This window comes from Geotrypetes seraphini, chromosome 7, assembly GCF_902459505.1.
Source record: "Geotrypetes seraphini chromosome 7, aGeoSer1.1, whole genome shotgun sequence".
Taxonomy (NCBI): domain Eukaryota; kingdom Metazoa; phylum Chordata; class Amphibia; order Gymnophiona; family Dermophiidae; genus Geotrypetes; species Geotrypetes seraphini.
The window spans coordinates 21,408,111-21,433,621 of NC_047090.1; the positions used below are offsets into that span (position 1 = coordinate 21,408,111).

Sequence of the window (25,511 nt, forward strand, 5' to 3'; positions counted from 1 at the left end):
CAAGCAAAGGCGAGGTATTTAGCTAGCTGAGAGTAACTACAAAAAAATATGAAAAAACTTTTATGACCAACCAAAACCAGTCTTTATTCAATTCCAACACATAAGCATGTGTCCAAGAAATATAAACAATTAGGGCGTTGAATCTTCAAACTCAGGCAATAAACATCTTTCTATAACAACTCAGCTCTATAATAATAATTTATTTATTTTTGTATACCGCTATACCTAAAGTTCAAAGCAGTTCACAACAAAAAAATACATACAATCAATATATGTGAAATACATAATAAAAAGAATACATCTGTTAAAAAAACAAGAAGAAGTTAAAACAGTAGCACAACTAAGATGTAAACTAGAGAATGACACGGTGGCGGTTACCCGCGGCTAGCCGGCGTTAAAAACTGCACTATGGTTTTGTAAAACCGGAGTTGTATTTAATATGGCTTCTAAGGCCCCTATTCTAAGAGTTCTATTTTCTTTCTTAATCTTTCAGTTTCAATTTGTATATTTTTTGTATTTTGTGATCTTTACAAGTTTTTTTTATTTCTCTTCCACTCCACCATTACCTGTTAAAAAGACACCTCTATGAACCGTACAAACTTTTCTTCTATAATTTTATCTTCATAAATATTCCAAATATATGCAAATAAAATCTTTGAAAAAAACAAACAAATAAAACCCGTTTACATCCATATCGCAAGTCGTCCAAAGTAAAAAAGAGCCTAAGACACATTTTCGAGAGATACGTCCAACTTTTTTTTACTTTTGAAAATCGTCTAATTATACGTCCTGCCGATCTGATCGTCCAAGCCACTAAATCGTCTGTCTTTATACCACATTTCCGTCCAACATTCCGTCCAAGTCCAAAACGCCTAGAACAAGCCCTGCTGGACATGGGAGGGGTCTGCAAAGTGATGGACTGCACATCCAGACATGCCACCTAAATAGTGGGGTACCTTACAGGGCACTGCTGTGAACTTCACAAAAAGGGTGCCATGTCTTCTTCTCACTACAGCTCCCCTATAGGTGACGGTGAGCCCCCCAAACCACCTCCAGAATCCCCTAGACCCACTTATCTACCACCCCAATAGCCTGTATGGCTGCTGGAGCCACTTATATGCCAGTAAAAAAGGGTTGTGGGGGTGTATAGGGCAGTGCACATGTTTAATTATCAATGCAGTGATTACAGGGGCTTATAGGCATGGGTCCTCCTCTCTATGGGTCCCTACCCCACCCCCAAGACGACTTAAGCTGCCTCTGGGCTGGACGGCTAGGCTTTTCTATGCCAGGCGGCCAGGGGATGATGGTCGGGAGGCTGAAATTTAAAGTTGTGAATAAAATTTTTATGGGGGTGGGGGGTTGGTGATCACTGGGGTAGTGTGTGGGGGTCTGTGTTATGTGTTTGCAGTGCTTATCTGGTGAGTTTAGGTGGGTTTTTATGACTTAGACCATGTAAAACATGATCTAAGTCACAACGTCCAAGTTCCGTCTAGGCTCTGTTGTTAAACTTTTGGTTATACATGCTGTACAACTAAGTCTAAGTTGGTCCATGTCCCGCCCAACTCCCGCCCTCAACACGCCTCCCGAAACGCCCCATTTAGCTTTGGACGTTGAGCGGCACTATGAAGGCCTAGGTCATTTTTAAATACGTCCAAACCCCGGTTTTATTATCAGCGCTTGGACGTTTTTGAGAAATGTTCGTCCACGTGCCGACTTAGGCCGGTTTTTGGACGTTTTTCTCTTTCGATTATAAGCCCCTTAGTGTATTTTGAGGATTAAAATTACTTAATTATAATATTGTAGTCACATATGTTTTATTGTATTAATAATTGGGAGGAGGGTGGGAGAAAATGATTGTTTTATGTATTACTTGTGTAATTAATAGTGCGTTTTATGCAGTATTTTATGTTCAATTATTTGTATTGCACTGTCAAAGTTTGCAAATCAATAAAGATTAAAAAAAAAAAAAAACAGCTCCTCATATTTGGTTTGACCTGAATTTCAAAGCAGCATGCTTACTTCTCAGGTAAAAGCTACAAACGAGCAAACTGCCTGAGAATCCTATCTCTTTTTTTTTTTGTGTGCCCAGCGTTAATTTCAGCCCTCCAGGAATGCATCGTCTTTCCCAATCAGGCTTTTTTTTTATCACCATGCTTCTTTGTAGTCGGTCGGTAGATGGCGATCTATGCCCACAACAACTTCAACTTCTTTTATTTGACTTTTATTGTCCAAATCGTGAAATGAAAGATTAACACTGAAGAAAAAAAAAATCCCCATTGATTCAATTAATCAATCCAAGGTTTTTACAGTTCATACAAGGAATTCCAACCCTGCTGCACCTGGATTAGCACCTGCTCCTCTCTAATAGTTAAACGTAATCAATTAAAAAAAAAAAGTCAGATTAGTGTGCATAGCAATATTCTGCCTCTCCAGGTATTTGGTTAATACAAAAATCAGTCGGCTTTTATCGTTGTCCTTTTAATAAGGTGGGATTGTTTTCAACAAGCTTACTGCCGGCGAAGGATCAACGAAATATCCATCTTAGTCTGATCCAAAATTTTCCAGGAAGGAAGTCAAAGAAAATGTTATTAGGAGCAGCATGGAAAAGCTGATTAGGAGCTTGCCATTTGTGGGAGATAGCTGGAAGTATACAGGCATATCGCCTCACCTCCTCTTCAAGGGTGCCTAAAGCTTTTCTTAATATCTCCCCAATGAAAAAGAATCCATTCCCTGTGGGGAGCAAAAGACTAACAAAAGTTATTTTTATTTTAAAGTAACGGTTCGAGTATTTTTGTATTGCCTTAATTGCATGGAATGCTCAGCTGGGACTGGGAGGATCTCGCGGACCCCCCCCCCCCCCCAGGGCAGGATTAACTAATAGGCCTAATAGGCACATGTCTAGGGCCCAAAATGGTCAGGGGGGCATGATGAAGGAAGGAATCAACATTGGTTTTTTACCAAACGGCGATGGGCCCCTCCAGCATCCATCGGTAACACGGGCCCCCCCGATCGGCGCCCCCCCTCCCCCCCCATCGACGGAAAGTAAGACAAGCAAGCAACACGGGTAAGAAAGGCAACGGGAACTGTAATTGTGCAAGCGGTGCTGCTTGCCCAAAACTTCCCTTTGACGTAGCTTCCTGTTTCCGCCTGGACGCATGGTGGGGTGGGGTGGGGTGGGGCGGGGCGGGGCAGGGGCCCAGTGTACTTGTGTGCCTTGGGGCCCTCGACAAATTAATCCTGCCCTGGACCCCTCGGATCTCCACAGGTTAGAGGTTGTAAATTTAAAAGTCATCACCAACATCTTTTCTCGTGCCTACTACCTATATGGAATTCAGGAAAGGCCTAAAAACACATCTGTTCCTGAATACTTAGGAAACCAACCTATACAATCTTAGTCCTCAACAAACGATCTCTAGAACTATCAATCACTAAGTCTGTCCTTTGTTTTATTACACTCAATCTGTAACATCTTTAATCATTGTAAACCGCATAGAACTTCACGGTCCTGCGGTATATAAATTATTATTATTATTATCTCTATCGCCAAGACCTTAAAAAAAAAAAAAAAAAGGAGAGCGGCCGAGAAATGAGGATCCGAGGGATCCGTGTTATAACTCCCACGGACCTCACGGATCCTGTTCACCCCCGAGGTGACCAATTTTTTTAAGGGCGTGCAGTTAAGTTCCGCGAGGTCCGTGTGTTGTTGTTTTTTTTCACCAGGTTCCGGCTCAGCTATCTATACACAGGTATGTTGTTACTTTTACCGGAGAGCCCGAAAGTATGAATCTATCGGAATGCAGCGGGAATCTTGCGTTTTGCAGCCCCGTTTGGGAGTGAGCGGATGAGCCGCACCGGTTTCCGGTGAAATGCTTCGGCTTTGGTAGGGAGGAGGACGAGTGCGGGCTTTTGCGGGGTGGGACGGCATGCGACCTTTGGGGTGGGGGAAGATGATGGACGTGACACGTGGCCGCACAAAGGGGACACACGGCTGGGGAGGTGTTACAGTATAAGGAGCACTCAACCCGGCCAAAATAATTTCAAGAACTTGGTTCCGGAGAAGACATGCGTAGTCCAGCCTGTATTAACGGCATGTTAGAAGGGAATGGGATTCCGTCTGTTTCTTTTTAGAAATATAATCTATTGCATGTTTGGGTTTTTTTTATTTTTATAATGGCAATAGTAGCAATAAACATTCATCCGTTTTCTTGGTTAATACTTTATATTTTTTGTCATTCCTTTGAGTTATATTCCTAGAAACTTTCAGTCAAAGTGATCATCCCAGCCCCCCCCCCCCCCAAAAAAAAAAAACAAACCGAGCTAAATAAAAAAGATCAGGACGCCTCAGTTTAACTGAAGGATTTTTTTTTTTTTAACGGACTTGTCAGGAAGGCAACAACAAAAATTGTTCTCAAGGGTTCCTCTCTTTTTTTTTTTTTTTTTTTAAGTTCTATATGCAAACTGTCACATCAGTTTAACATGAGACTTTCTGCAGCTCATTAGCGTGAACTGTGTCTAACGGGCTTAAAACATCTAATTATTTATTATGCTCTAATGGAACGAGGGAGGAAACCGCAAACGTGCATTTCTCATTCGTTGCTAGAAATGTCTCTGAAGTGTCATTTGGACTTTGCATTGTTTATGAGTCTTTTTTTTTTCCTGCAGGCATTTTGGTCAGTGTCTTTATGTGTCCCTCCTGTTCCTTAATAAAACCAATTGTCTGTCATCTCAGATAAAGTGGTGAAAATTAGGATCTGAAAGACTTTTTTTTTCTCTCCTTTCTCAGAAAAAAAAGAAAAAGCTATGCCTCTAAACTCCAAACGTTTATTACAAGTGCCTGGTTTTGTTTATTTTCACAGTGCTTATCAGTCAGTTTTGCAAACGCAAAGCTTACAGCTGACACACTAATATATTCAAAAGAGTGTTTCAAAATAAGTTAACCTCGCCAGCGCTCTTTCTAATTGTTTTTTCCCCCCCTCTCTTGCGAGACTGTTTTATGTTTCCTCGCTTTATGCCAACTATTTTATCTTTCATCCCCTTTGTCTTTCCCTCCATTCATTCTCCTTCTGAAAGCTTCTCAGTCTGATCCTGTAGCTTGTTACCACCCACTGCAGGCTCTCTCTCCTGTAGCTGAGGTGTTTCTTTACAAACTTTGGCGTCCAGTTGTCATATTAATTATTACACTGCGTAATGACTGAAATAGTCAAAATTAGGGGAGACTCAAGAGAGCTTTTCTCTGGCTGCTGAAAGATTCAGCAAAGAAGCCCTGCAACAAAGCACTAATTGGTCTCCAGAAATACTCTGTCAAGGCATGGAAGATAGGTTTCATAAAGCCTAGCAGTGGCCAGGAGGGGAAAAGATCCTTGAATAGACCCCACGCTTCTTTTCTAAACTCTCTTGCTGAGCAAAAAATGGACTGCGTCTTGAATACAGGCCTGATCTTGAATGCTATACCCAGCAGAGAAAAAAATGCACCATTTATTGTAAGGTTTTTTTCTTCTTCTTCTTCTATTCATGTGTTCTATGGTGAGAATCAGCTGGTTTTGTTTACCATGAAAGACCTTTACTTTATTTTTACTCTGGAAAGGGGAGTGAGGGGGGGGGGAGGTACCCAGACCCAGAGGATCTCGCCTACTGTAACAAAATGAAGTGTAACAAATCCTACAAAGTTCAGAATGTATTGATTCTTTCAAAACCCCTATAGATTAACGACCTTCGCTATGCTTATCCAAGGAAGTTATTTACTCATAATGTAAATGGATGTTTAAAAAAAATACAAAAAAAAAGCTGAGCCTAATAGAGTGAACTTCAAAAGGCCTCAGTTTGGCTGGAGTTTTTCTTTAAAGACAATAAAATAATGACAGTTTAAGATAAAAAGGGTAACCGAAAGGGAAAGGAGAGATTAATCATTATGGTAGAATAAAGAACTGTTCGATGCAGGTGCACGCCGCTAGAGTCTGCAAGCCCTTTCAGAGAAATATTTATCACGTTTACACTTAACATGAATAGATGTTTTACTCTGATAAAGTGGCATTTGTATTTTTATTGAAAAAGCAGGCACTAAGTTGAGTACTGCCCTAAACTTCCTAACGTAACTGCCCCCCACCCCCATTTAACTTTTTGATATAAAATCGATGAGTCGCATGCATCGCGAGATGTCAGGAACTTCTGATATACTTAAGTAGGGACAATGTACATTTTCATGGGGAAGGATCACGTCTTTAAATCATTCTATTCTCTGGTTTAATGGGGAGTGGATCTAATTCTTAATATCCACTGCTTCTGATTAGGGGACTTACTACACTGCTTTTACTAGGCAAATAGGTAAAAATGTTGCAGAAAGAAAAGGAATGCCAGTAAAGAAACTAGAAAATCGATTATATTATTGCTGTGAAACGTGTTATAAGACACTGGGAGCCAGATACTCTAAAATCATTGTTAAATTCCTGTTGGTTGCTGTGGTGCCAGTAAATTGTCTGATTTAAAAATGGTGATTGATGTTCAAACAATTCCGCATGCAAATGAGCTTCACAGAGGTCCACCTTAATCCCATCTGATCAGTTATAGGAGAAAGCAACTGACACATGCAGAAAACTATCCATGTGTACCAGGGATCTCAAAGTCCCTCCTTGAGGGCCGCAATCTAGTCGGGTTTTCAGGATTTCCCCAATGAATATGCATGAGATCTATGTGCATGCACTGCTTTCAATGCATATTCATTGGGGAAATTCTGAAAACCCGACTGGATTGCGGCCCTCAAGGAGGGACTTTGAGGGGAAGGGGTAAAACGTGGACCTGACGGACCTCGCGGATGTAAACCCGCACGGCCTTAAAAATCTGAGGTCCGTGTCCGTGCCACTTGTAGTTTCTGTCTCTGACAGACCTGGATGAGATTTTAGCGCTGACGGATCCGTATCAGCATAGGGAGGGAAAAGTATTAGGATCTGTCAGCGCTAAAATCTCATTGAGGTCTGTCAGAGCCAGAGACTAGTGCTGGAGCGGCAGAGCAGAAGCCAAGAGAGCAGGGCCATAGGTTTCGGATGTGCATTATGGAAAAGAAGTATCCAAACTTCAGCACTAGTCTCTGTCTCTGACAGACCTCGATGAGATTTTAGCGCTGACGGGTCCTAATACTTTTCCCTCCCTATGCTGACACGGATTCGTCAATGTGAAAATCTCATCGAGGTCTGTCAGAGACAGAAACTACAAGTGGCACGGACACAGACCTCAGATTTTTAAGGCCGTGTGGGTTTAGATCCGCAAGGTCCGCGTTTTACCCCTTCCCGACTTTGAGACCCCTGATACCATCTTCTCTTTTTCGTCACCCCTATTCCCATCTATCCACAAAAACATTTCTTCTATCTCTCTTCCCTGCCACAACCATTGCTGTGCACCATCTCCTCCCTCTCTCTCTCCCCTTTCATCCCTGTGCACCATCTCCTCCGTCTCTCATGGTCTGACATCTGTCTTCCCCCTTTCTCCCTCCTAGGGTCTGACATCTCTCTCCTCTCCCATGGTCCAGCATCTCTCTTCGTCCCTCCCTCATCCTATAGTCTAAAATTTCTCTTCCCTCATTCCCACAGTCTATCATATCTTTCTCTTCCCTTCTTCCTGCAGTCTGGCATCTCTCTCTCCTTCTCCTTCCAGTAGTCTGACAACTCTCTCTCTCCTTCCATCATCCTTCTCCAGAATCTGACATCTCTCCCTTCTTTAAGTCATCTCTCCTCCCTCCCAGTGTAACATTTCTCCTTACTTCCTCTCCACCACTATCATGTCCAACAGTTATCCCTCTTTCTTCCTTTCCTCATGTATACCATCTCTTTTTCCCTCCCACTCCATGCATCTATGTCCAACAATTCTCTTTTTCTCTTCCCTCCTCCACTGCCAGCTATTTCCTCTATGATGCTAATCCCCCCTCTCTGTTGCATTATTAGTTAGTCTATGACAAGGATGATCTTTTATCTCTTTCTTGAACTTTCTGGTGTTCTTTTCTAGTTTTAATTCCTTCAGAAAGGAGAGTTCCACCATTTTGGAGCCATCACTGAGAACATTCTTGTCCTGACGCTTTGTATTTGATGTCTCTGAAGGAGGGTATCTCCAGCAGGTATTAGTGGCTCGAGTGCAGGGTGTGCGCTGGTGTATGTTTATTTAGTCTGGCAGCTCTGAGAGGTGAATGATAAGATCTTGAATTTCACCCTCGGGAGCCAGTGTAACTCTTTCAGAAGCAGAATGGCACTCGTCTGTCTTGATTTTCTCAGCAGAAATCTTGCTGCTGCTGCATTTTGTACTATTTGTATCTGCCTGATCATGTCCTTCGGAATGCCCAGCAGGATTGCATTGCAGTAGTCAAAGATTGAGAGTACCGGGGATATTATTACATTGGACATTGCTTGATGGACCGGGGTAGGTCCCCTACCATTCTACCCTTGTTAATTTTTTGGATAGAAAGGACTCTATCCAAACCAAGACTTTTCCTCTGAGGCCCAATAACAGCGGAATCTGGATAGGCCCGCTTCCTATATACCTCTAACCCATACCCCTCCCCTAAATTCTCCCACAAAAACACAACACTAATTATGGTGAAAAAATAGCCGCAGCCCTGTTTATTGGTAATAACAGATTGTTAAATAACATATCAACGTATAAACAGCATATACATTATAACACAAAATTTTCCGAGCTACTGTAAACCAAGTTATGCCCCCGACCCCGCCATGAAAGCAAGGATCTGAAGGGTGGCATGTCCCCCACATGCCCCATTAACCCGGGTAACCTGACCCACCAGGCACGGCTCCCAGCCGACCCACCGCTCATCCCCTGATGAGCCCAGCCAGTAGCTCGGGATACCGCCAACTTATCCCAACTCTACTCCCCCTACCAAAAAGCCAAAGGGTGGGCAGGCGGGAAAGCCACTTCGGAGGACCAGGAACGCCCTTAGTCCTCCCAAGCCCGGCTTATAAACCCTCCCGACGCCCTCCGCGGCTGCGACTACCCAATGGCAGGTTTTCCCGTCGGCGGGAAGACCTGCCGACCAATCACCTGCCTCCTGCTCCCCCCACCGTCCCCGCGTCTCCGACGGGCTACCACGCGGGCCTCCCAGCTCCGCGTTAGGTTCGCCCGTCGAGACGTGCTCTCGGGTTTCCTATTCTATGCATATTGATTTTAGTAGTGTGTCTTGGCTGCTGAGAGCTCCAGGAATCCCAGCAGCATGTTTTCTCCTTTAGAATGGCGTTTGAGGGTCGAGCCCTGTACTGCCACTAGTACAGTTTCTGTGCTCAGGTGTTGTATGTACTTACACGCACTGCCATGGTACCAAAGCTAATTCTGAATGCCTTTATGGATTTAAATATCCAGAGCAGTCTTTTCTCAAAACTGTGCTAATATGTACTTACGTGTCAAACTTTCAGTAAGTTAAACTTGGAATTCATGGAGCCAGATTTGCAAGCGGTGCAGTATCAAAGGATTGTATTTCCGCCTGTATTGTGCAAAATCCAAAGAAAAGATGACTTTTTAAAACTGAAAAGCTGACTGAAATAAATGATTTTTTAAAACTGAAGTAGAGGGACAGTGAAATAGGAAATATGGAGAATGATGGCGACAACTGGGATCAGTAGCATGAAATGTTGCTACTATTTAGCTTTCTGCCAGGTACTTGTGACCTGGATTGACCACTGTTGGAAACAGGATACTGGTCTGGACGGATCATTGGTCTGACCCAGTAAAGCTAGTCAAGTTCTTATCTTATGTGCACAAATGACCTTATTCGATAACCTGGGTGTGCAAGTTTATGGAAAGTGGGGGATACTCTTATTCAGTTCTATAGCATACAGAAAATGGTTCAGTCCTGAATAAAATCTTTTTAAGAATTTAAAAAAATTAAACTTTTAGTCTCGGATTTAAACTCAATGATCTCAGTGTCTCAATGTTCTGCTTTTTTCAGTTTGGATGTAACTTGTTTCAAGTGCATATAGGTAAGCTGTTTTTAAACTGAAACAAGAAATTTCATTGTTTTCCTCCCCCTCCCAATCATCAATAGTGTGCACTATTACTCTTTAATGTGCATTATTTATAAGAATAGACTTACTGGGTCATACCAATTGTCCCTCAACAGTGCTGCCTGAAGATAGACATTGGACTCGGCGGGGAGGGAGTGGGAGAAGGGAGAGCTATTGGACTCGGCAATGAGGGAGTGGGAGAAGGGAGAGATGTTGAACTCAATTGAGGAAAGAAGGGAAAGATAGATTGAGGGATGGGGTGAGGGAGAGATATCAGATTTGGGAGATGGATGGAGAGGACAGAGGGGTTCTAGAAGGGAGACAGGGACAGATGGCAGGGGTAGAAGGGGGATAGGACTTTGGGGAGAATAGAGGGGCAGGAGAGGGAAAATGGCAAAAGGGGTAAAAGCAGGTCAGGGAAAGATAGTAGAGGTTGTGAAAGGGGGAGAGATGGACTTGGTGGAGGGGAAAAATGGGGAGAGAGACAGAGAGAAAGAGATGGGCTTGGTGGAGGAGAGCAAAATAGAGAAATGGAGAGATGGACTTGGAGGAGGGAAAAATGGGAGAGGGAGAGATGAACAACTCAGAGATAGCAGGGGAGGAGGAGAGATAGACATGGAAAGATGGAAGGGATATGGAGGAGGGAAAAATGGGGAGAGGGATAGATGAACAACTCAAAGATAGCAGGGGAGGAGGAGAGATAGACAGGGAAAGATGGAAGGGATATGGACTTGGGAAAAATGGGGAGAGGGAGAGATGAACAACTCAGAGATAGCAGGGGAGGAGGAGAGATAGACAGGGAAAGATGGAAGTGATATGGACTTGGGAAAAATGGGGAGAGGGAGAGATGAACAACTCAGAGATAGCAGGGGAGGAGGAGAGATAGACAGAGAAAGATGGAAGGGATATGGACTTGGGAAAAATGGGGAGAGGGAGAGATGAACAACTCAGAGATAGCAGGGGAGGAGGAGAGATAGACAGGGAAAAATGGAAGGGATATGGACTTGGGAAAAATGGGGAGAGGGAGAGATGAACAACTCAGAGATAGCAGAGGAGGAGGAGAGATAGACAGGGAAAGATGGAAGGGATATGGACTTGGGAAAAATGGGGAGAGGGAGAGATGAACAACTCAGAGATAGCAGGGGAGGAGGAGAGATAGACAGAGAAATATGGAAGGGATATGGACTTGGAGCCAGAAGGAGGAGGAAGAGATGGGGAAGAGATTGCAGACTTGGGAGGAGGGGTTGGAAGTGCAGATAGGAGAGATGTGGAAGGGAGGGAGAGAGAGATAGATAGATAAGAAAGAGAGGAAGGAATTACTGTGTAACTGAAGCTATTACCAAGAAGCTGCTGCCATAGGCAACTGGCCAGTCTTGCCTAATAGTTGTGGCAGTCCTTGTCTCACCCACATTTTGGATGCTCGGGAGGGGAGGCATCAGCCCATCGCTCACCTCATTCAGCAGATTGCCTTAAACCTCCCCTGCTAACAGCTGCCAAAATTAACCATTTAAAAGTTAAAAAAAAAAAAAAATCACAGGCTACTGCGGTAAAAGCTCCAGCGCTCACAGAATTCCTATGAGCATCTGAGTTTTTACTGCAGAAACACATGATAAAGAAAACCCTTACATGGCTTGATAAAAGGGGCCTTAATGTGGTAACTGCAAAGTCTCTATGTTTACTTTTGGGGGCCTGCTTAGAAACTTCCCATACCTTACTGAAGAGACATAACAGCGGGATCTGGATAGGCCTACTTATCCCCGGTACCACCCCCTTCCCCTATAACTATTCCCCAGCCCTCACTCCCCCAACTACTCCCATAACATTACTACACAAGGCACTCTTGTTGGTGAAAACCAGCCGCAGTCTTGTTTATTGGTATTAACAAATTCAAGCATAGCAACAAACATAACATTTTCCCTGAGTTACAGTATAAGATCAACTTATGGCCCATGACCCTGCCATGTCAGCAAGGATCTGAGGGGTGACATGTCCCCCTACATGTCCAATACACGAGATGGATTGAAAAGCCAATTAATAGCTGTAGCTCAAACCAAACAATGGCTTTCTAACAACAGATAATAGGTGTTAGTTGAAAAAGAGAGGAAAAAGAATCTTGGAGCATGTTATATTTAATTTTTTTGCTGGAATAAATTTATTTCCTGAACCGAGAAATGATTCATTTTGAGAAATTTAAAATAAAGTGAATTTTTAGCTTGGATTCTGAAAAGACTTGAGCCAGCACTGCTTCCAGCCATCTTATCCAGGTGTTGTGTTAAATGTGCCTATTGAATGGAGAACCAAAGGACAGCCAGGGTGGATACCAGTGATACTGCACCATAATAGAAGGTGTATCAGTGGAAAACAAAAGCATGGCTGGGTGTGCCAGTAAAAGGAAATACCCCCCAGTCTGCACACCATTTTAATCCACTCAAACAGAAATAAGAAAATTTAATCAGATGAGATCATCCACCTAAAAAAAGAGGAAAAAGTTGGAATTGTAATACTGCTCTGTGATTGGATGCAATGCCAGCCTCAGCCTGCCTTAGGCTTGGACAATTTCCCCTAGGTTCTGATGCCTCATGGGAACCATCTACATCTATAAAGCCAGAGGATTTACCCATCCTCCCCCCCCCCCCCTTTTCCTTCGGATCAAGGGTATACTTTAAATGCCATCACAACTTTAAGAAAATAAAAATGTTTCTGGGGTTTCTAGAGGGTAGGATCAAAACTAGGTCTTTTGGCACCCAGAGGGCAGAGCATTGAATTCTTGTCCAGAAATAGCTAAGAAGAAGGAAAAAAAAAAAAAAAAACCCCAACAAATTTTTAGATTCAGTCAGTTTGGGCAGACTAGATGGACCATTCAGGTTTTTATCTGACGTCATCTACTATGTTACTATGATCACAGCGCTGGACTCTCTTTTCTCCTAGGGATCATCGTGCTGCAACCATGTGCTTCCACAGGCCATGTGCTCAGCTCTCCAACTAGGCCATGCGGTCTCCTTTCCATCTAAAGGACTTTGCCACCAGCAATTGTGAGTAACTGTAATCATTCGGCCTTAGCAATATCTTGTCTTGTGGCATAATTTTTTTCTTGCTTAAATGATCCTATCTGTAACTTGCTCTACCTGCCTGATTTTATAACTAATTCTGCTCTGTAAGAAATAAATTTTCAGTTTTCTTTTAAATGTTCTGAGTCTTAGTTCTTGAATAAACATACACACATATTATATTATACTTAATATATCAGGCGAGCTTCTTTCCCCATATTAATATAAAATATATTCCTCTCTTTGAGAGTGATATATTTTATTGGTGGAGATTTATCCTAATAAACTTCCCTCCATTTAACAATTCTATATCAATCTCAGAAACTGATGAAATAACAAAGAATTAAGTCTGAGATTTATCATTTCGAGATTTCATTCATGGTCCTACAAAAAACCTCTCATTTTCTCAAAAACACCACCTTACTGTATATTCAATTAGAAATCAAATTATATAACCATGTCTTTTTATATTTTAAATATTTTTTCTTTCAAAATATGGAACTACCCACATGCACACTTGGTTCACAGTCAGAAGCGCCTGAGACAAACTGGTGCCGACATTTGAGAGTGGACAATTGAGCGCAAAACTTCAGCGTGCCGCTCTAAAAGCTTATTTTAAAGGGCTCCGACAGGGAGTGTGGAGGGAAACCCCCCCCCCCCCCCACTTTACTTAATAGTGTTGGCGCTGCTGTTGGGGGTGGTTTTGGGGGGTTGTAATCCCCATTATACCGAAAACTTAACTCCCCTGGAAAAATTGGTAAAAAGTAAGTTTTCTGTATAATGTGGTAGGTTACACCCCCCCGCCATGGCAGCGCGAACAGTATTAAGTAAAGTCTGTGTGTGTGTGGGGGGGGTTAAAATAAGCTTATAGAGCGGCACGCTGAAGTCTTGTGCTCAATTGTCCACTCTCAAATGTCAGCACGCGTTTGTCTCGCGCGCTTTTGTCCCGTCACCTGCACACTTGTGTGTCACCCTTGCAAGTGCATTATCACATTAAATAAATGTGCAATCCTTTATAACGCAATAAGCGCATAAAGATCATGCCAAATTAATTATAACCAAGACCTTTAAATGATTGATAGTCAATTCTCAACATACCTACAGATGCTTAGAAAATGCTACTGGGCAATGGAAAATTCCTCTCAACTTATCTCAAAGTTAGCGTCCACACCCCGCCCTCAGAATGAGTCAAAGAGCACAGTCAAAAGATGCATAATGTATTGCGCAAAGATACCTGTGGGATGCCATCATTCACTGATCTCCCCGCTGGCTGGGAAAGATTATGAATGAGCCTAAACTTCCGTAGTTCCTTCTTGGGGGATCACTGCTAGAGGGGAGACCATCATCTCCAAGAAGGAGCACATTTGAAAAGGCCCTGCTATATGTCCCTTACAAAGCTATTCTAGCAGTTTTACACAGACCACAGGAGAACCACCAACAATGCATTCAGAACCTGAACATTGCCTATTGGTCCCTGAAACGGAATAACGAAACCCTCCCCAAAACACAGCTCTAAAACTGTCAATGCCTAGGCATCACCATAGCAACGAAGCTACAGCCGAAGGGCAGCTACCCTAATTGGAGTGGGCAGCCTCTGCTGCCACTGCCTCACTTTGACGACCCAGGGGGATATTCACGCCCCTTTCTTGAGACACTTGAGTGCCGAGTGGCTCTGGCCACACTGTGAACAGGCGTGTTAGAATTTGCAGTACGGGAAAGGACAGGTCGCCTTATTAAACTTCCAACAGACATCCTGAACTCCCCCTGGCGCTCTGTGTGCCCAGACCAACCAAGGGCTGAAAGGAGCGGCCGCTACCCGTGCCCGAGGTCGACAGCCTCACCAGCCCACCCCTGACCAAACCCATTTTTGAGTTCATATGTGTGAGCCTGAATGCCCCATGACATGCACCGATTCTCTTCCATTGTGCCCCGAAATGTTTCGTCGTAGTTGAGCCAAGCCCAACTACCGAAACGATGATACGCGTCAATGATGGAATCTGCATAGGCCAAAACCAAGCCATAATCTTGTGGGCGCTCGTAAGGTGCATAAATGACAGCATCCAGTTGACAATGCTGCGGGAAAGGGTCCAGATTTTGACTGAGCCCCCCTCCTTCCTATCCTTTTTCATACTCTTCTGGCACGTCCTGCCTTCTAGCAACTGAAAAATATCAATAAAGGCCCGTTTCTGAATTTTTCATCACAGAGCCCTAGGAACCTTTTCACAGAGCTCCGTCACTGCCACCAACGCCGACACTCCCCTGTCCTGACCTTCCTGCATCGATACACCTTCCGTTGCCTTCCCTCGCGACTGTGAAGAAGATGAAGATATTAAAGAGGAGAAAGAAGAAGATGAATAATCCCGACCTTTCTACTTGTGCTTCTCTTTCTTCCTACCCATTTGACCCCACAGTAGCAGCTAGTGCCATGTTACCTATCTCCTGTGCACCTCCTGTGGTGACTACTCTTCCAGCTGGTCTTCCATCATCAGCAGCCACTATGCTCGGCATTCTCCGGCCTGTCATCGCTGACTCCATCAGTCCCGCTCTCCTCGGTGCCATGGACTCTATGATGTTCTGAGAGTGACCTACCAATGAAGTTTCTTTCCGGCTACCAGGCCACATGCCCACTGCTTCAGGTTCCTACAAGGAAAGATCCATACAGGGAGCAGCAACCTGCACAGTACCAGCAGGAGTTAAACCCTGCCCCCCCCCCCCGAACCCTGCACCCCTTCCCCCGCTCTTTGATCTTGCCATGAAACAGCCCTTGCAGACTACCCCCCCCCCTTTCCCCAAGTAAGAGGAGGTCCTGCACAGAGGTACGGAGGTAGAGAATGACATGGGGAAAAAATTGTCCCCATCTCCACACCATCCCTGCGAACTTGGTCCCTTTTCCCGCCCTATCCCTGTGAGCTTGGCCCCATCCCCGCCTCGTCCCCACAAGCTCGGTCCCTGTCTGTGCCCCATCCTCGCAAACCATCTGATCCCATTTGCACAAGCCTCAAATAGTTTTATACTGAGCTTATTTTAAAAAAGTATAAAAAGAAACAATATTCTGTATAATTGTTATTTTATAAATCAGAGTTTTGGCTGACTAACTAGAGGAAGAGATCTTCAGCTGGCAGGGCTTTGTTTATAAACATTTATCAACACAGCTACAATACTACTTTATCCTAAAGCTAAAAAAAGAAAAGAAATATAATTTTTTTTCTACCTTTGTTGTCTGATTTCTGCTTTCCTCATCTTCTCGTCATTATCTTCCTACCATCCACTGTTTGCCTTCTCTTTGCCTCTTCCACATTTCATCTGCTCTATTTCTATGCCTCTACCAGAAACTGTCTCTCCCTTCCATCTCTCACTCCCTTCCTCCCCATTGGTCTGGCACCCATCTTCTTCCCTCCGCTCCCCCCATAGTCTGGCATCTCTGTCTTCTTCCCTTCCATCTCTCACTCCCTCCCCAGGTGGTTTTTAGCATCTCTCCTCCTTTCCTCCCTTCAGATCTGGTATCTGTCTACTCCTCCTTCCCCAATACTCTGGTATCTCTCTCTCCTCTCCCTTCCTTTCTCTTTCTGCTTTTCCTTTTGTTTTCTGTCTCATCTACTTTCTTACTTTCCAGTCCTTAATTTCCCTTTCATTGTGTCTACCTACAGTGAATGGCCTTGTCCCTGTACCCACAGATACCAGTCTTTTTTTTTGCCCTATTCCTGCAGGTTACCCTTGGATAGCAGCAGCTAACAGTCACCGTGTCATTCTCTATATGGAGGTACTGCAACAGGCCATGGTGAGAGCACCCACACAGGATCCCACTGCCCCACAGGCCAGGCAGGCCAATAACCCAGACCCATGGGCTATCCTTGCACCACTTTGGCTGGCCACACCCCAGTCTCCCATACACCAGAACTCCCCAGAACCCCAGCTTCCCCTCTGGAAGGCTCAGCAGCTGCATCCCTTGCTACCACAGGCCTCCTACCAGCACTGTCTCCTGTTCCTGGCCCTGCCTCCTCACTCCTGCACTATTGCCCCTGGTCTCCGGAAACACTCTTTTCTGGGTTCAAGAGCCGGCCTATTTGCATCCGTCGCAGCGGGCTGCCCCATCCTTCCACCATGATCGCTGATAAGGCTTGGCTCAAGAATGCAACAGCGGCAGCGATCGCTCCCCCAAAGGTCCCGCACTCACCCACTCTTCATCCTTGTCATAGGAGACCCCGGCGACTACGGAAATCTCAGCCGGTTCCTCCTCCGGTGTTGGGGATCTTCTCACCACCATGCCTGCCTGTGCCAACCTTGCGATCCGACGTCACCCATGCTGATAAGCCCCGAGTCCTCCGAGGTCCCGGCTTATAAGCGCCCCCTCCCATCTCTGTTTCTCTTTTTGGAAGGAAAGCCCACCGACCTATTGCTGCACTCCCCCCCCCCATAGCCATTCACGAGCCTTCGATGGGCGATCACACTGGCCTCCCAGCCCTGCGTTATGATCGCCCGTTGAGACCTGCTCTCAGGCTCATCTATAACCCCAAAAAGGCAACACTATTAACCAAATGCTAACATTAATGCACCCATTGCACATGTATATCTTTAATATATTAGCATATATGTAAATAAGCGCACCTAAAATTGGGTGCGGATCCCAGTGCCAAATGCTAGTCTGCAAACGGAGCCCAACTCTGAGCATTGTTTATAGAATGGTGCTTAGCATGACATTTTATTGGGGCCTATTTTTCTGCATCATATATAGAATTTTGGCCCAAATGCTGCAGTTTGTGACCAATAAGGGCATGAAGTCAGAAATGTTTTGCTTTGTGTGGTTTCTCAAGTCGTTTCTGGGAATATTCATTTTGTTTGTTTTCCCCCTTGTCACAGATGCCAATGTAGTTAAGAGCCTTTCAGAAGAGTGCACACTCTTCCATAACCATGCATGTGTATGTGATGGTTCACGCACTGAGCCAGTTCTTATTTATTTATTTATTCGATTTTTTAGCCCGTCCTCCCAAAAGAGCCCAGAACGGGTTACAATGAATATATTGGTGCATTAAAATTATAAGTAAGATAGGTACTGTACTTAGAAATTCCCTTACTATTCCGAAGGCTCACAATCTAACTAAAGTACCAGGAAAAATGACAATTAGAAGAGTGAGTAATAAAGAAAGAAAATAGAGATAGAGGAGAAAAATAAGAAAATAAACATACTAATAAGATTACAATGATCTAAAGGAATTTGAAAGGTTAAAAAGAGGGGAGATAAGAATAGATGCAGAGGGAGAACCGTTGAAGCAATAGAATTCTGGGGAAATTTAAATGAAATTTGGAATGATAAAATAAAACAAAATAAGTGGTAAAACAATAAGTGAGATTAAAAAATATATCATAAACTAAAAAGAAGTGAAAATAAAATCAAAACAGTCAAAACTGAAGTCCAGCTTGAACGGGCCCCTGAGCCAATCGTTGGTCTGATGGCCGGACTGCAGCCCTCCTCCGTCGGCTCTCCCCTGCTGGAATGGGGGAGGAGCGAAGACAGTGTCGGGTGCCCCGCTGGAACGGGCCCCCGAGCCGACCATTGGTCCGATGGCCAGACTGCAGCCCTCCTCCATCAGCTCTCCCCTGCTGGAATGGGGGAGGAGTGAAGACAGTGTCGGGTGCCCCGCTGGAACGGGCCCCCGAGCCGACCGTTGGTCCGATGGCCGGACTGCAGCCCTCCTCCGTCGGCTCTCCCCTGCTGGAATGGGGGAGGAGCGAAGACAGTGTCGGGTGCCCCGCTGGAATGGGCCCCCGAGCCGACCATTGGTCCGATGGCCAGACTGTAGCCCTCCTCCATCAGCTCTCCCCTGCTGGAATGGGGGAGGAGCGAAGACAGTGTCGGGTGCCCCACTGGAATGGGCCCCCGAGCCGACCATTGGTCCGATGGCCAGACTGCAGCCCTCCTCCATCAGCTCTCCCCTGCTGGAATGGGGGAGGAGTGAAGACAGTGTCGGGTGCCCCGCTGGAACGGGCCCCCGAGCCGACCGTTGGTCTGATGGCCGGACTGCAGCCCTCCTCCGTCGGCTCTCCCCTGCTGGAATGGGGGAGGAGCGAAGACAGTGTCGGGTGCCCTGCTGGAATGGGCCCCCGAGCCGACCGTTGGTCCGATGGCCAGACTGCAGCCCTCCTCCATCAGCTCTCCCCTGCTGGAATGGGGGAGGAGTGAAGACAGTGTCGGGTGCCCCGCTGGAACGGGCCCCCGAGCCGACCGTTGGTCCGATGGCCGGACTGCAGCCCTCCTCCGTCGGCTCTCCCCTGCTGGAATGGGGGAGGAGCGAAGACAGTGTCGGGTGCCCCGCTGGAACGGACCCCCGAGCCGACCGTTGGTCCGATGGCCGGACTGCAGCCCTCCTCCGTCGGCTCTCCCCTGCTGGAATGGGGGTGGAGCGAAGACAGTGTCGGGTGCCCTGCTGGAATGGGCCCCCGAGCCGACCGTTGGTCCGATGGCCGGACTGCAGCCCTCCTCCGTCGGCTCTCCCCTGCTGGAATGGGGGAGGAGCGAAGACAGTGTCGGGTGCCCTGCTGGAATGGGCCCCCGAGCCGACCGTTGGTCCGATGGCCGGACTGCAGCCCTCCTCCATCGGCTCTCCCCTGCTGGAATGGGGGAGGAGCGAAGACAGTGTCGGGTGCCCCGCTGGAACGGGCCCCCGAGCCGACCGTTGGTGTTGTGGGTGTTGTGGTGTTACGGTGTTGTGGGTGCTTGAGCACCCCTAATATCTAGCAAACTCCTTAATTGTGTCCATGGATGGTTATGTGCCATTGGGTTAACACTCCAGCATATTGCAGAGTTGCCTCCTATGGGTTCATGCATGTGTACGTCTGGAAAAAAGCACAGACTCTGCAATCAGTGTGCATACTCTTGAAAGTGTGTGCTTTTTCTGAAGAGCAAGTGCTATCGAGGCATCACGAACCCTCTTCCCACCCACACAAAATTAGTGGGGAGGTGGGGGGGTCGGCTCATTTTCATTTGACAATATAACATGAAACAGCTACCATATGTAGTTGACACTTCCTATAACATTTTCAAGGAATGCAAAACCCTAGTGATCAGTAATGTGAAAAATAAAGGGTACTGGGTCAGGCTAGTGGCAACCTTTACCTTTCACTTCAGCTGCAGCTGAGTGAAAGGAACAATTCCACAAAGGTTCCAGGTCATTGATCTGGAGAGACCTGGAAGAAAATCACCACTGATAGGTTTTGAACTTCTTCTTTTAAATGTGTGTTTGGCTTTTCACGGTTGTTACAACTGATCTTCTCGGCACTGCCCCCATGAGGAAACAGATCACAATTGATTTTAAAGGCTCACATTACTCAGCACAACTCAGGACGGGACCCCCATAATGAGTCGCTCATATGAACATTTTTATATTCAGTTTGGTTATCCCTTTATTTACTTACTAAGCAGTTTATGTGTCTTTTACTTTTTTCTTCTTCTCTGTATGAGTCATTGGCTGCAAACGGAGGCAACAGGGACACTTTACTATCGCTTCCGTTTCTTGAGATTTGTCAATAATTTTTACAAGATAAATAGGAGAGAACTTTTCCTTTACTGAACTGGATGCAGCTGGTGATTTGTCTGATCACTGATGATTTTAAGGAGAAACATGCCCTTATCAAAGTAATTGTCAACATTCGGTCTGTGATATAAAGGCAGCAGGTGAGGTGTAACTAACCAGATAAGGGGGTCTAGATATCAACTTTTCCTTGACACATCAGAAATTGTGTTTTTCCCAGTCACTCATGCAAAGGATTTGCTGTTTGTCAGAGTGCTTATGTTCAGGGCTGAGCTCCTTTCCTTAAAGTTCCTCTTAACAAAACAGGAGACACTTATTATTCATGGGGTGTATTTGTACAATTGCATGCATTTCTCTGGGAAAACCACTGACTTTCTAACAGCGGAAGCTGGAGCGGCCCGCTTCCCTGATGCATATACTTCCTAACCTTCAAATCCCTGTCCAAACCCCAAAAAGATACGTAGACCTGAGTGGAGAAACCTGGCCGCAGCCCTGTTTATTGTAAAATAAACATATTTAAATAACATTTACATATAGTAAACAACATATACAAACAGCATTAAATAACAGTTTATCTAATTAAACCAGCACAATGGTATCACCATTGTGACCCTGATTCCGAGCTACCGACTCAGATGTAAATGGCCCCCGACCCTGCCATCTAAGCAAGGGTCCGAGGGGTGGCATGTCCCCACATGCCCTATTGTCCAGGGTCATCCGACCCACCAGGCACGGATCTCAGCCGGCCCACCGCTCATCCCATGATGAGACCAGCCGCCAGTAGCTCGGGATACCGCCAACCGAAACCCAACACTTAACCCCATAGTACCAGCGGGTGGGAGGGTGGGAAAGCTGCCTCGGAGGACCAGAAACCGTTACGGTCCTCAGAGAGCCCTCCTTTTATATCCCCTACCCTGCGGCCCCGACTCTGCCCTATCGGAGGTCACTCCCATGGCGGGAAATACCTCCTCCCTTAGATTTTAAATTCCCTTCCTACCTAATCACCACCCCCCCCCTAACACTTACCCGACGGGCGGCTCCGCAGGCCTCCCAGCTCCGCGTTAGAGCTGCCCGTCGAGACAAGCTCTCGGGCTTTTTATTCTCCATGTACTGTTATATGCATTGCATTTCAGCTTCATAAAGGATATTAAAAATGGAAGTCTCCTTGATAGATGTTCATTTAAGCATATTCTTTATTCTGAACCACACTGAAAGTGACTATCAAGTCAAAAGGGATAAAACCTATTTATTCAAAAGTGCAGTTATTTTTGGAACCTTCTATTGCTATTCCAGTTCCATAAAGAACTGAATAATATAATGACTACAGGTACAGAGGAAGATATATTTGGGTGAGGAAATCAAAGTTAGGGGGGGAGGCGCTGAAAAGTTTCAACCCAATCAAGAAGAGAATAATGTGGAGCCACGAAACTTACAAGTTATTCTACTCTTTTCTTGACACTTTTTGATTAATTTCATATCACTGAAATGAAAAGTGCCAAGAAAAGTGTGAAGTAACTTGTAAGTTTCATAGCGCCACACATTCCCTTCTTGGGTTGGGCTGGGAACTTTTCAGGGGCCCCTCCTTACACCTTTAAGATTGTCAGTTCTTCAGTTTGAAAACCCCTCTTTCTTGGAGCATATTTTACTGTTTTGCCACAGTCTAAAGTTCTTGAGGAAGGGGTGAAACTCGCCCTGTTACTACTGAGAAAGCACGTGTTTAATCTAGATTACCAATATACCAGCTATTATTTTGTTACTGCTAATGAATTTTAATTGAAGATTAGGCATCTCCGCCCCCTTGCTCTGTCTAAAACCAACTAAGAACTTTCAAATCTTGGTTTTATAGGGATAGCCTTTCAGCCTGTGGTCCAATGTATCTCAAGTAGCTATTCTGACAAACTTTGCAAGAAGCTGAAATATTGAAAGAGAGAAAAGCGTAGGTCTCACTGCCGCCGCCTTCCTGGCCACGACTCCCATCCCTCAAAGCATCTCCACTGTCAGCATCATCTAGTGTGGCATATTGCCCGCCCTGCTCCCCCACCCACCTACCTTTCTAGTACTGAAAGAACAGCACCCGTTTGTGGACAGCGACAGCAAGCGCCTGCCTTGCTTTCCTCAGCACTGCGGAGAGCAGAGAGAGAGAGAGAGAAAAAAAAACCACCCCGTGTGCTTGCAAACTTCCCTACTTGCATTCATGCTCAAAAAAATACATTAAAAAATAAAACCCCACCTCACTGCACTTTTTAAATACATTGCCCCCCCCCCCCCTATAATTGGGTGCAAAAGAGGGTCTGTGCGCTTGCAAAGAAATTTTCCCTCTCAGTCTCTCCCACCTCCCCCTTTCCTCGCTCTCTCTCTCTCTCTCTCTTTCTGTCGCGCGCTCCCTCTGTCTGGCGTTGTTTATTCAGCGCAACGAGCGGCACGCGCCAGGCGGCACGCACTGCAACAACAAACGGAGTGAATGGAGCCCCGTGAGAGGGGGCGGGGCCACGACGAGCGCGTGGGGCTTGTGTCCATTGAAAAGGCGGCGGCACTCCCGACCCCAGCCACTCACTTCAGCCAGGGAACGTGGAAGGCGCGAGGGAGAGAGGGGACGCTCGCCTGCAAGGCACCCACTCGCAGCGCTAGCCCAACACGCGAGCGCCACGAGCCTCCGAGCAGCGGTCCAAGGGAGGGGGGGACGTCCAACTTTTCCCCTCGACCTCTCGTTTCCTCGCACCCTCCCTCCCCCCCCCCTCCTCTGCCGCCTCGCTCTCCTCCACCTCTTTGCACGAGGGACTACCAGCGGGGCTCGCGCTGCCAAGATGGAAAGCGACGCCAGCCGGCAGTTCTTGCAGCCAGCCTGCTTTTTCGCCGCCGCGGCTCAGACCCTGCAGCTGAGCCCGGCGGACGGCAACAAGTCGGCGCCGAAGCAGGTCAAGAGGCAGCGCTCGTCCTCGCCCGAGCTGATGCGCTGCAAGAGGAGGCTCAACTTCACGGGCTTTGGCTACAGCCTCCCCCAGCAGCAGCCCGCGGCGGTGGCCAGGAGGAACGAGCGCGAGAGGAACCGGGTGAAGCTGGTGAACCTCGGCTTCGCCACCCTCCGGGAGCACGTGCCCAACGGGGCTGCCAACAAGAAGATGAGCAAAGTAGAGACTCTGAGGTCGGCCGTCGAGTACATCCGCGCGCTGCAGCAGCTGCTGGACGAGCACGACGCCGTCAGCGCCGCTTTCCAGTCGGGGGTCCTGTCGCCCGCCATCTCTTCCGGTTACTGCAACGACATGAACTCGATGGCAGGCTCGCCTGTCTCGTCCTACTCTTCGGACGAAGGCTCGTACGACCCGCTGAGCCCCGAAGAGCAAGAGCTCCTGGATTTCACCAACTGGTTCTGAGGTGGCCGGAAGCAGGTGAGTTGGCTGGTGGCTTCTCGAGCTCCGTTTGCACAAAGCGCCCAGCGGGCCTGTCAGTCACCGCTTCACGTGGCTCTGTAGTGCACTATGGGATCTGACCAGAGCCAATGATGTTTTGGGGTTGATTACAGGTCAACTTGAGTGGATGAAACATTTGCCACTGTGCTCTTTGGTGAAATTTGAACAAACGCTGCTGCTTGAAAGAATAATAATAAATGTACATGAACTCATGAGTACTGTTTCTACTGATGCACTTTTCTGTTCTCTTTTCAGGACCATTGCAAAAAATCTGCACTTGCCCCAGCCTAGTTGGAAAAAACATGAAAGCACAGGGGAGTTGCCTGTCTCTCTACCCATACTAAAGCACTGCCTTTGCACTCCAGTCGGTTCCACAAGAAGAGCAGAATTTGGAAAGCTGGGGGAGGGGGGGGGTAGCGTACACGATGAAGTGTAGAGCGTCATCCCATCTTGATCGGAAAGAACCTATGCCCGTCTCTCAAGATCCTCAAGACAGCTTATACAGGACATCCCAAAACAATGCAGTTCCAGTCCTTTAGACGGACTTTGATTTAGTCTATGGACAAATGTGAGTCCCCTATTAACAGTCTGCGGAGTTTCCATTCAAACTATGCTGTACTCAAAGAATCCTTTAAAAAGTCCTCTTTGACTATTTTTTCTACCATTTTTTTTTATCATAGAATGCTTCCAAACTTTTGTGAAGTTGGTTTTTTTTTTTTGTTTTTAATTATAAGAAAATATTTGTATCTATCCTAACCAGTTTTGGGATATATTAAGCTATTTTTGTATATAAGAGAGAGATTTATAGAAGTTTTGTACAAATGGTTTAAAAAATGTGTATATCTTGATACTTTTAATATGTAATGCCCATATTACCTCTGCATATTTAGACGTGTAGTCTATTACCTTGCAACTGCCATTTTTTTTGTATGTGGTTGTGTAAAAGGACACTCCTTAAAGTTGGGGTTGAAATTCCTCCAGACGTACTTTAGCACCAATGTGTCTTACTTTAGAGAAACTTTGTTAATGTATTAATAATGTTATTAAACAACGTTCAAAGTGAACAAAGTTTTATGCAGCTATTGTCCAAACGCAAACTGGTAGCCCTCTGTTGCTGTGCTGCCTCTTGAGAACTTATATGACTGCCTTTTTTCTTATTGTTTTAACTACAGACTTACAAAGGCCCTGTATAACCATGTTTTATACGCACTAGTTTCGCAATAAAACTTTTACATATATATATTATATATATATATATACATATATCTTATCAGGCTTGCTTGTTTCCTACTCTATGATGTCACTAGCCTCTTCTACAAGTATACTTTCAACAGAAAAGTTTTGGGAAAGAGATTTAGATACCAAAAGGACGGGAGTGTGTTGGGGGGAAACAATATGTCTGCACTTGATATTCATTCTCATCCCAGATTTTGCTCTTGGCAGATACAATGAAAAGCAATTGTTTTCTGTCTCTGTGGTGCAAATGTATATACCGTAATGCTAGAGAGAGAATGATTAATGACCTCATTGTCCCTTACT

General features: G+C 45.7%; 2 protein-coding genes across 3 annotated transcripts in view; one reads left to right on the forward strand and one right to left on the reverse strand.

Annotated features, from left to right (window-relative positions):
• The window catches only part of PAH (phenylalanine hydroxylase), a 159,832-nt gene extending 136,266 nt beyond the window's left edge, over window positions 1–23,566 (reverse strand). The window contains exon 1 of one of the 2 annotated variants that reach the window (XM_033953516.1): window positions 23,348–23,566. The gene's annotated coding sequence lies outside the window, so the exon portion shown is untranslated. Of the gene's footprint in view, window positions 1–3,764; window positions 3,893–23,347 lie in introns of those variants that run through there. The other variant, XM_033953517.1, reaches the window with a different exon arrangement.
• ASCL1 (achaete-scute family bHLH transcription factor 1) lies at window positions 12,982–25,177 on the forward strand. The gene is made up of 4 exons (XM_033951781.1): window positions 12,982–13,024; window positions 16,747–16,817; window positions 22,974–23,951; window positions 24,228–25,177. Exons 1-3 carry the CDS (start codon window positions 12,982–12,984, stop codon window positions 23,934–23,936), a joined length of 1,077 nt encoding a protein of 358 aa, XP_033807672.1. The 3' UTR covers window positions 23,937–23,951; window positions 24,228–25,177.
• The last annotated feature ends 334 nt before the right edge of the window (window positions 25,178–25,511 follow it).

Bases quoted from the DNA above. Each gene is read 5' to 3' on its own strand.
- ASCL1 (XM_033951781.1), top strand. From the start codon at position 12,982: ATGCGGTCTCCTTTCCATCTAAAGGACTTTGCCACCAGCAATT. The intron at 13,025-16,746 runs GTGAGTAACTGT...CTATTCCTGCAG, and splicing joins GGACTTTGCCACCAGCAATT to GTTACCCTTGGATAGCAGCA. The intron at 16,818-22,973 runs GTGAGAGCACCC...TTGTTTATTCAG, and splicing joins AGGTACTGCAACAGGCCATG to CGCAACGAGCGGCACGCGCC.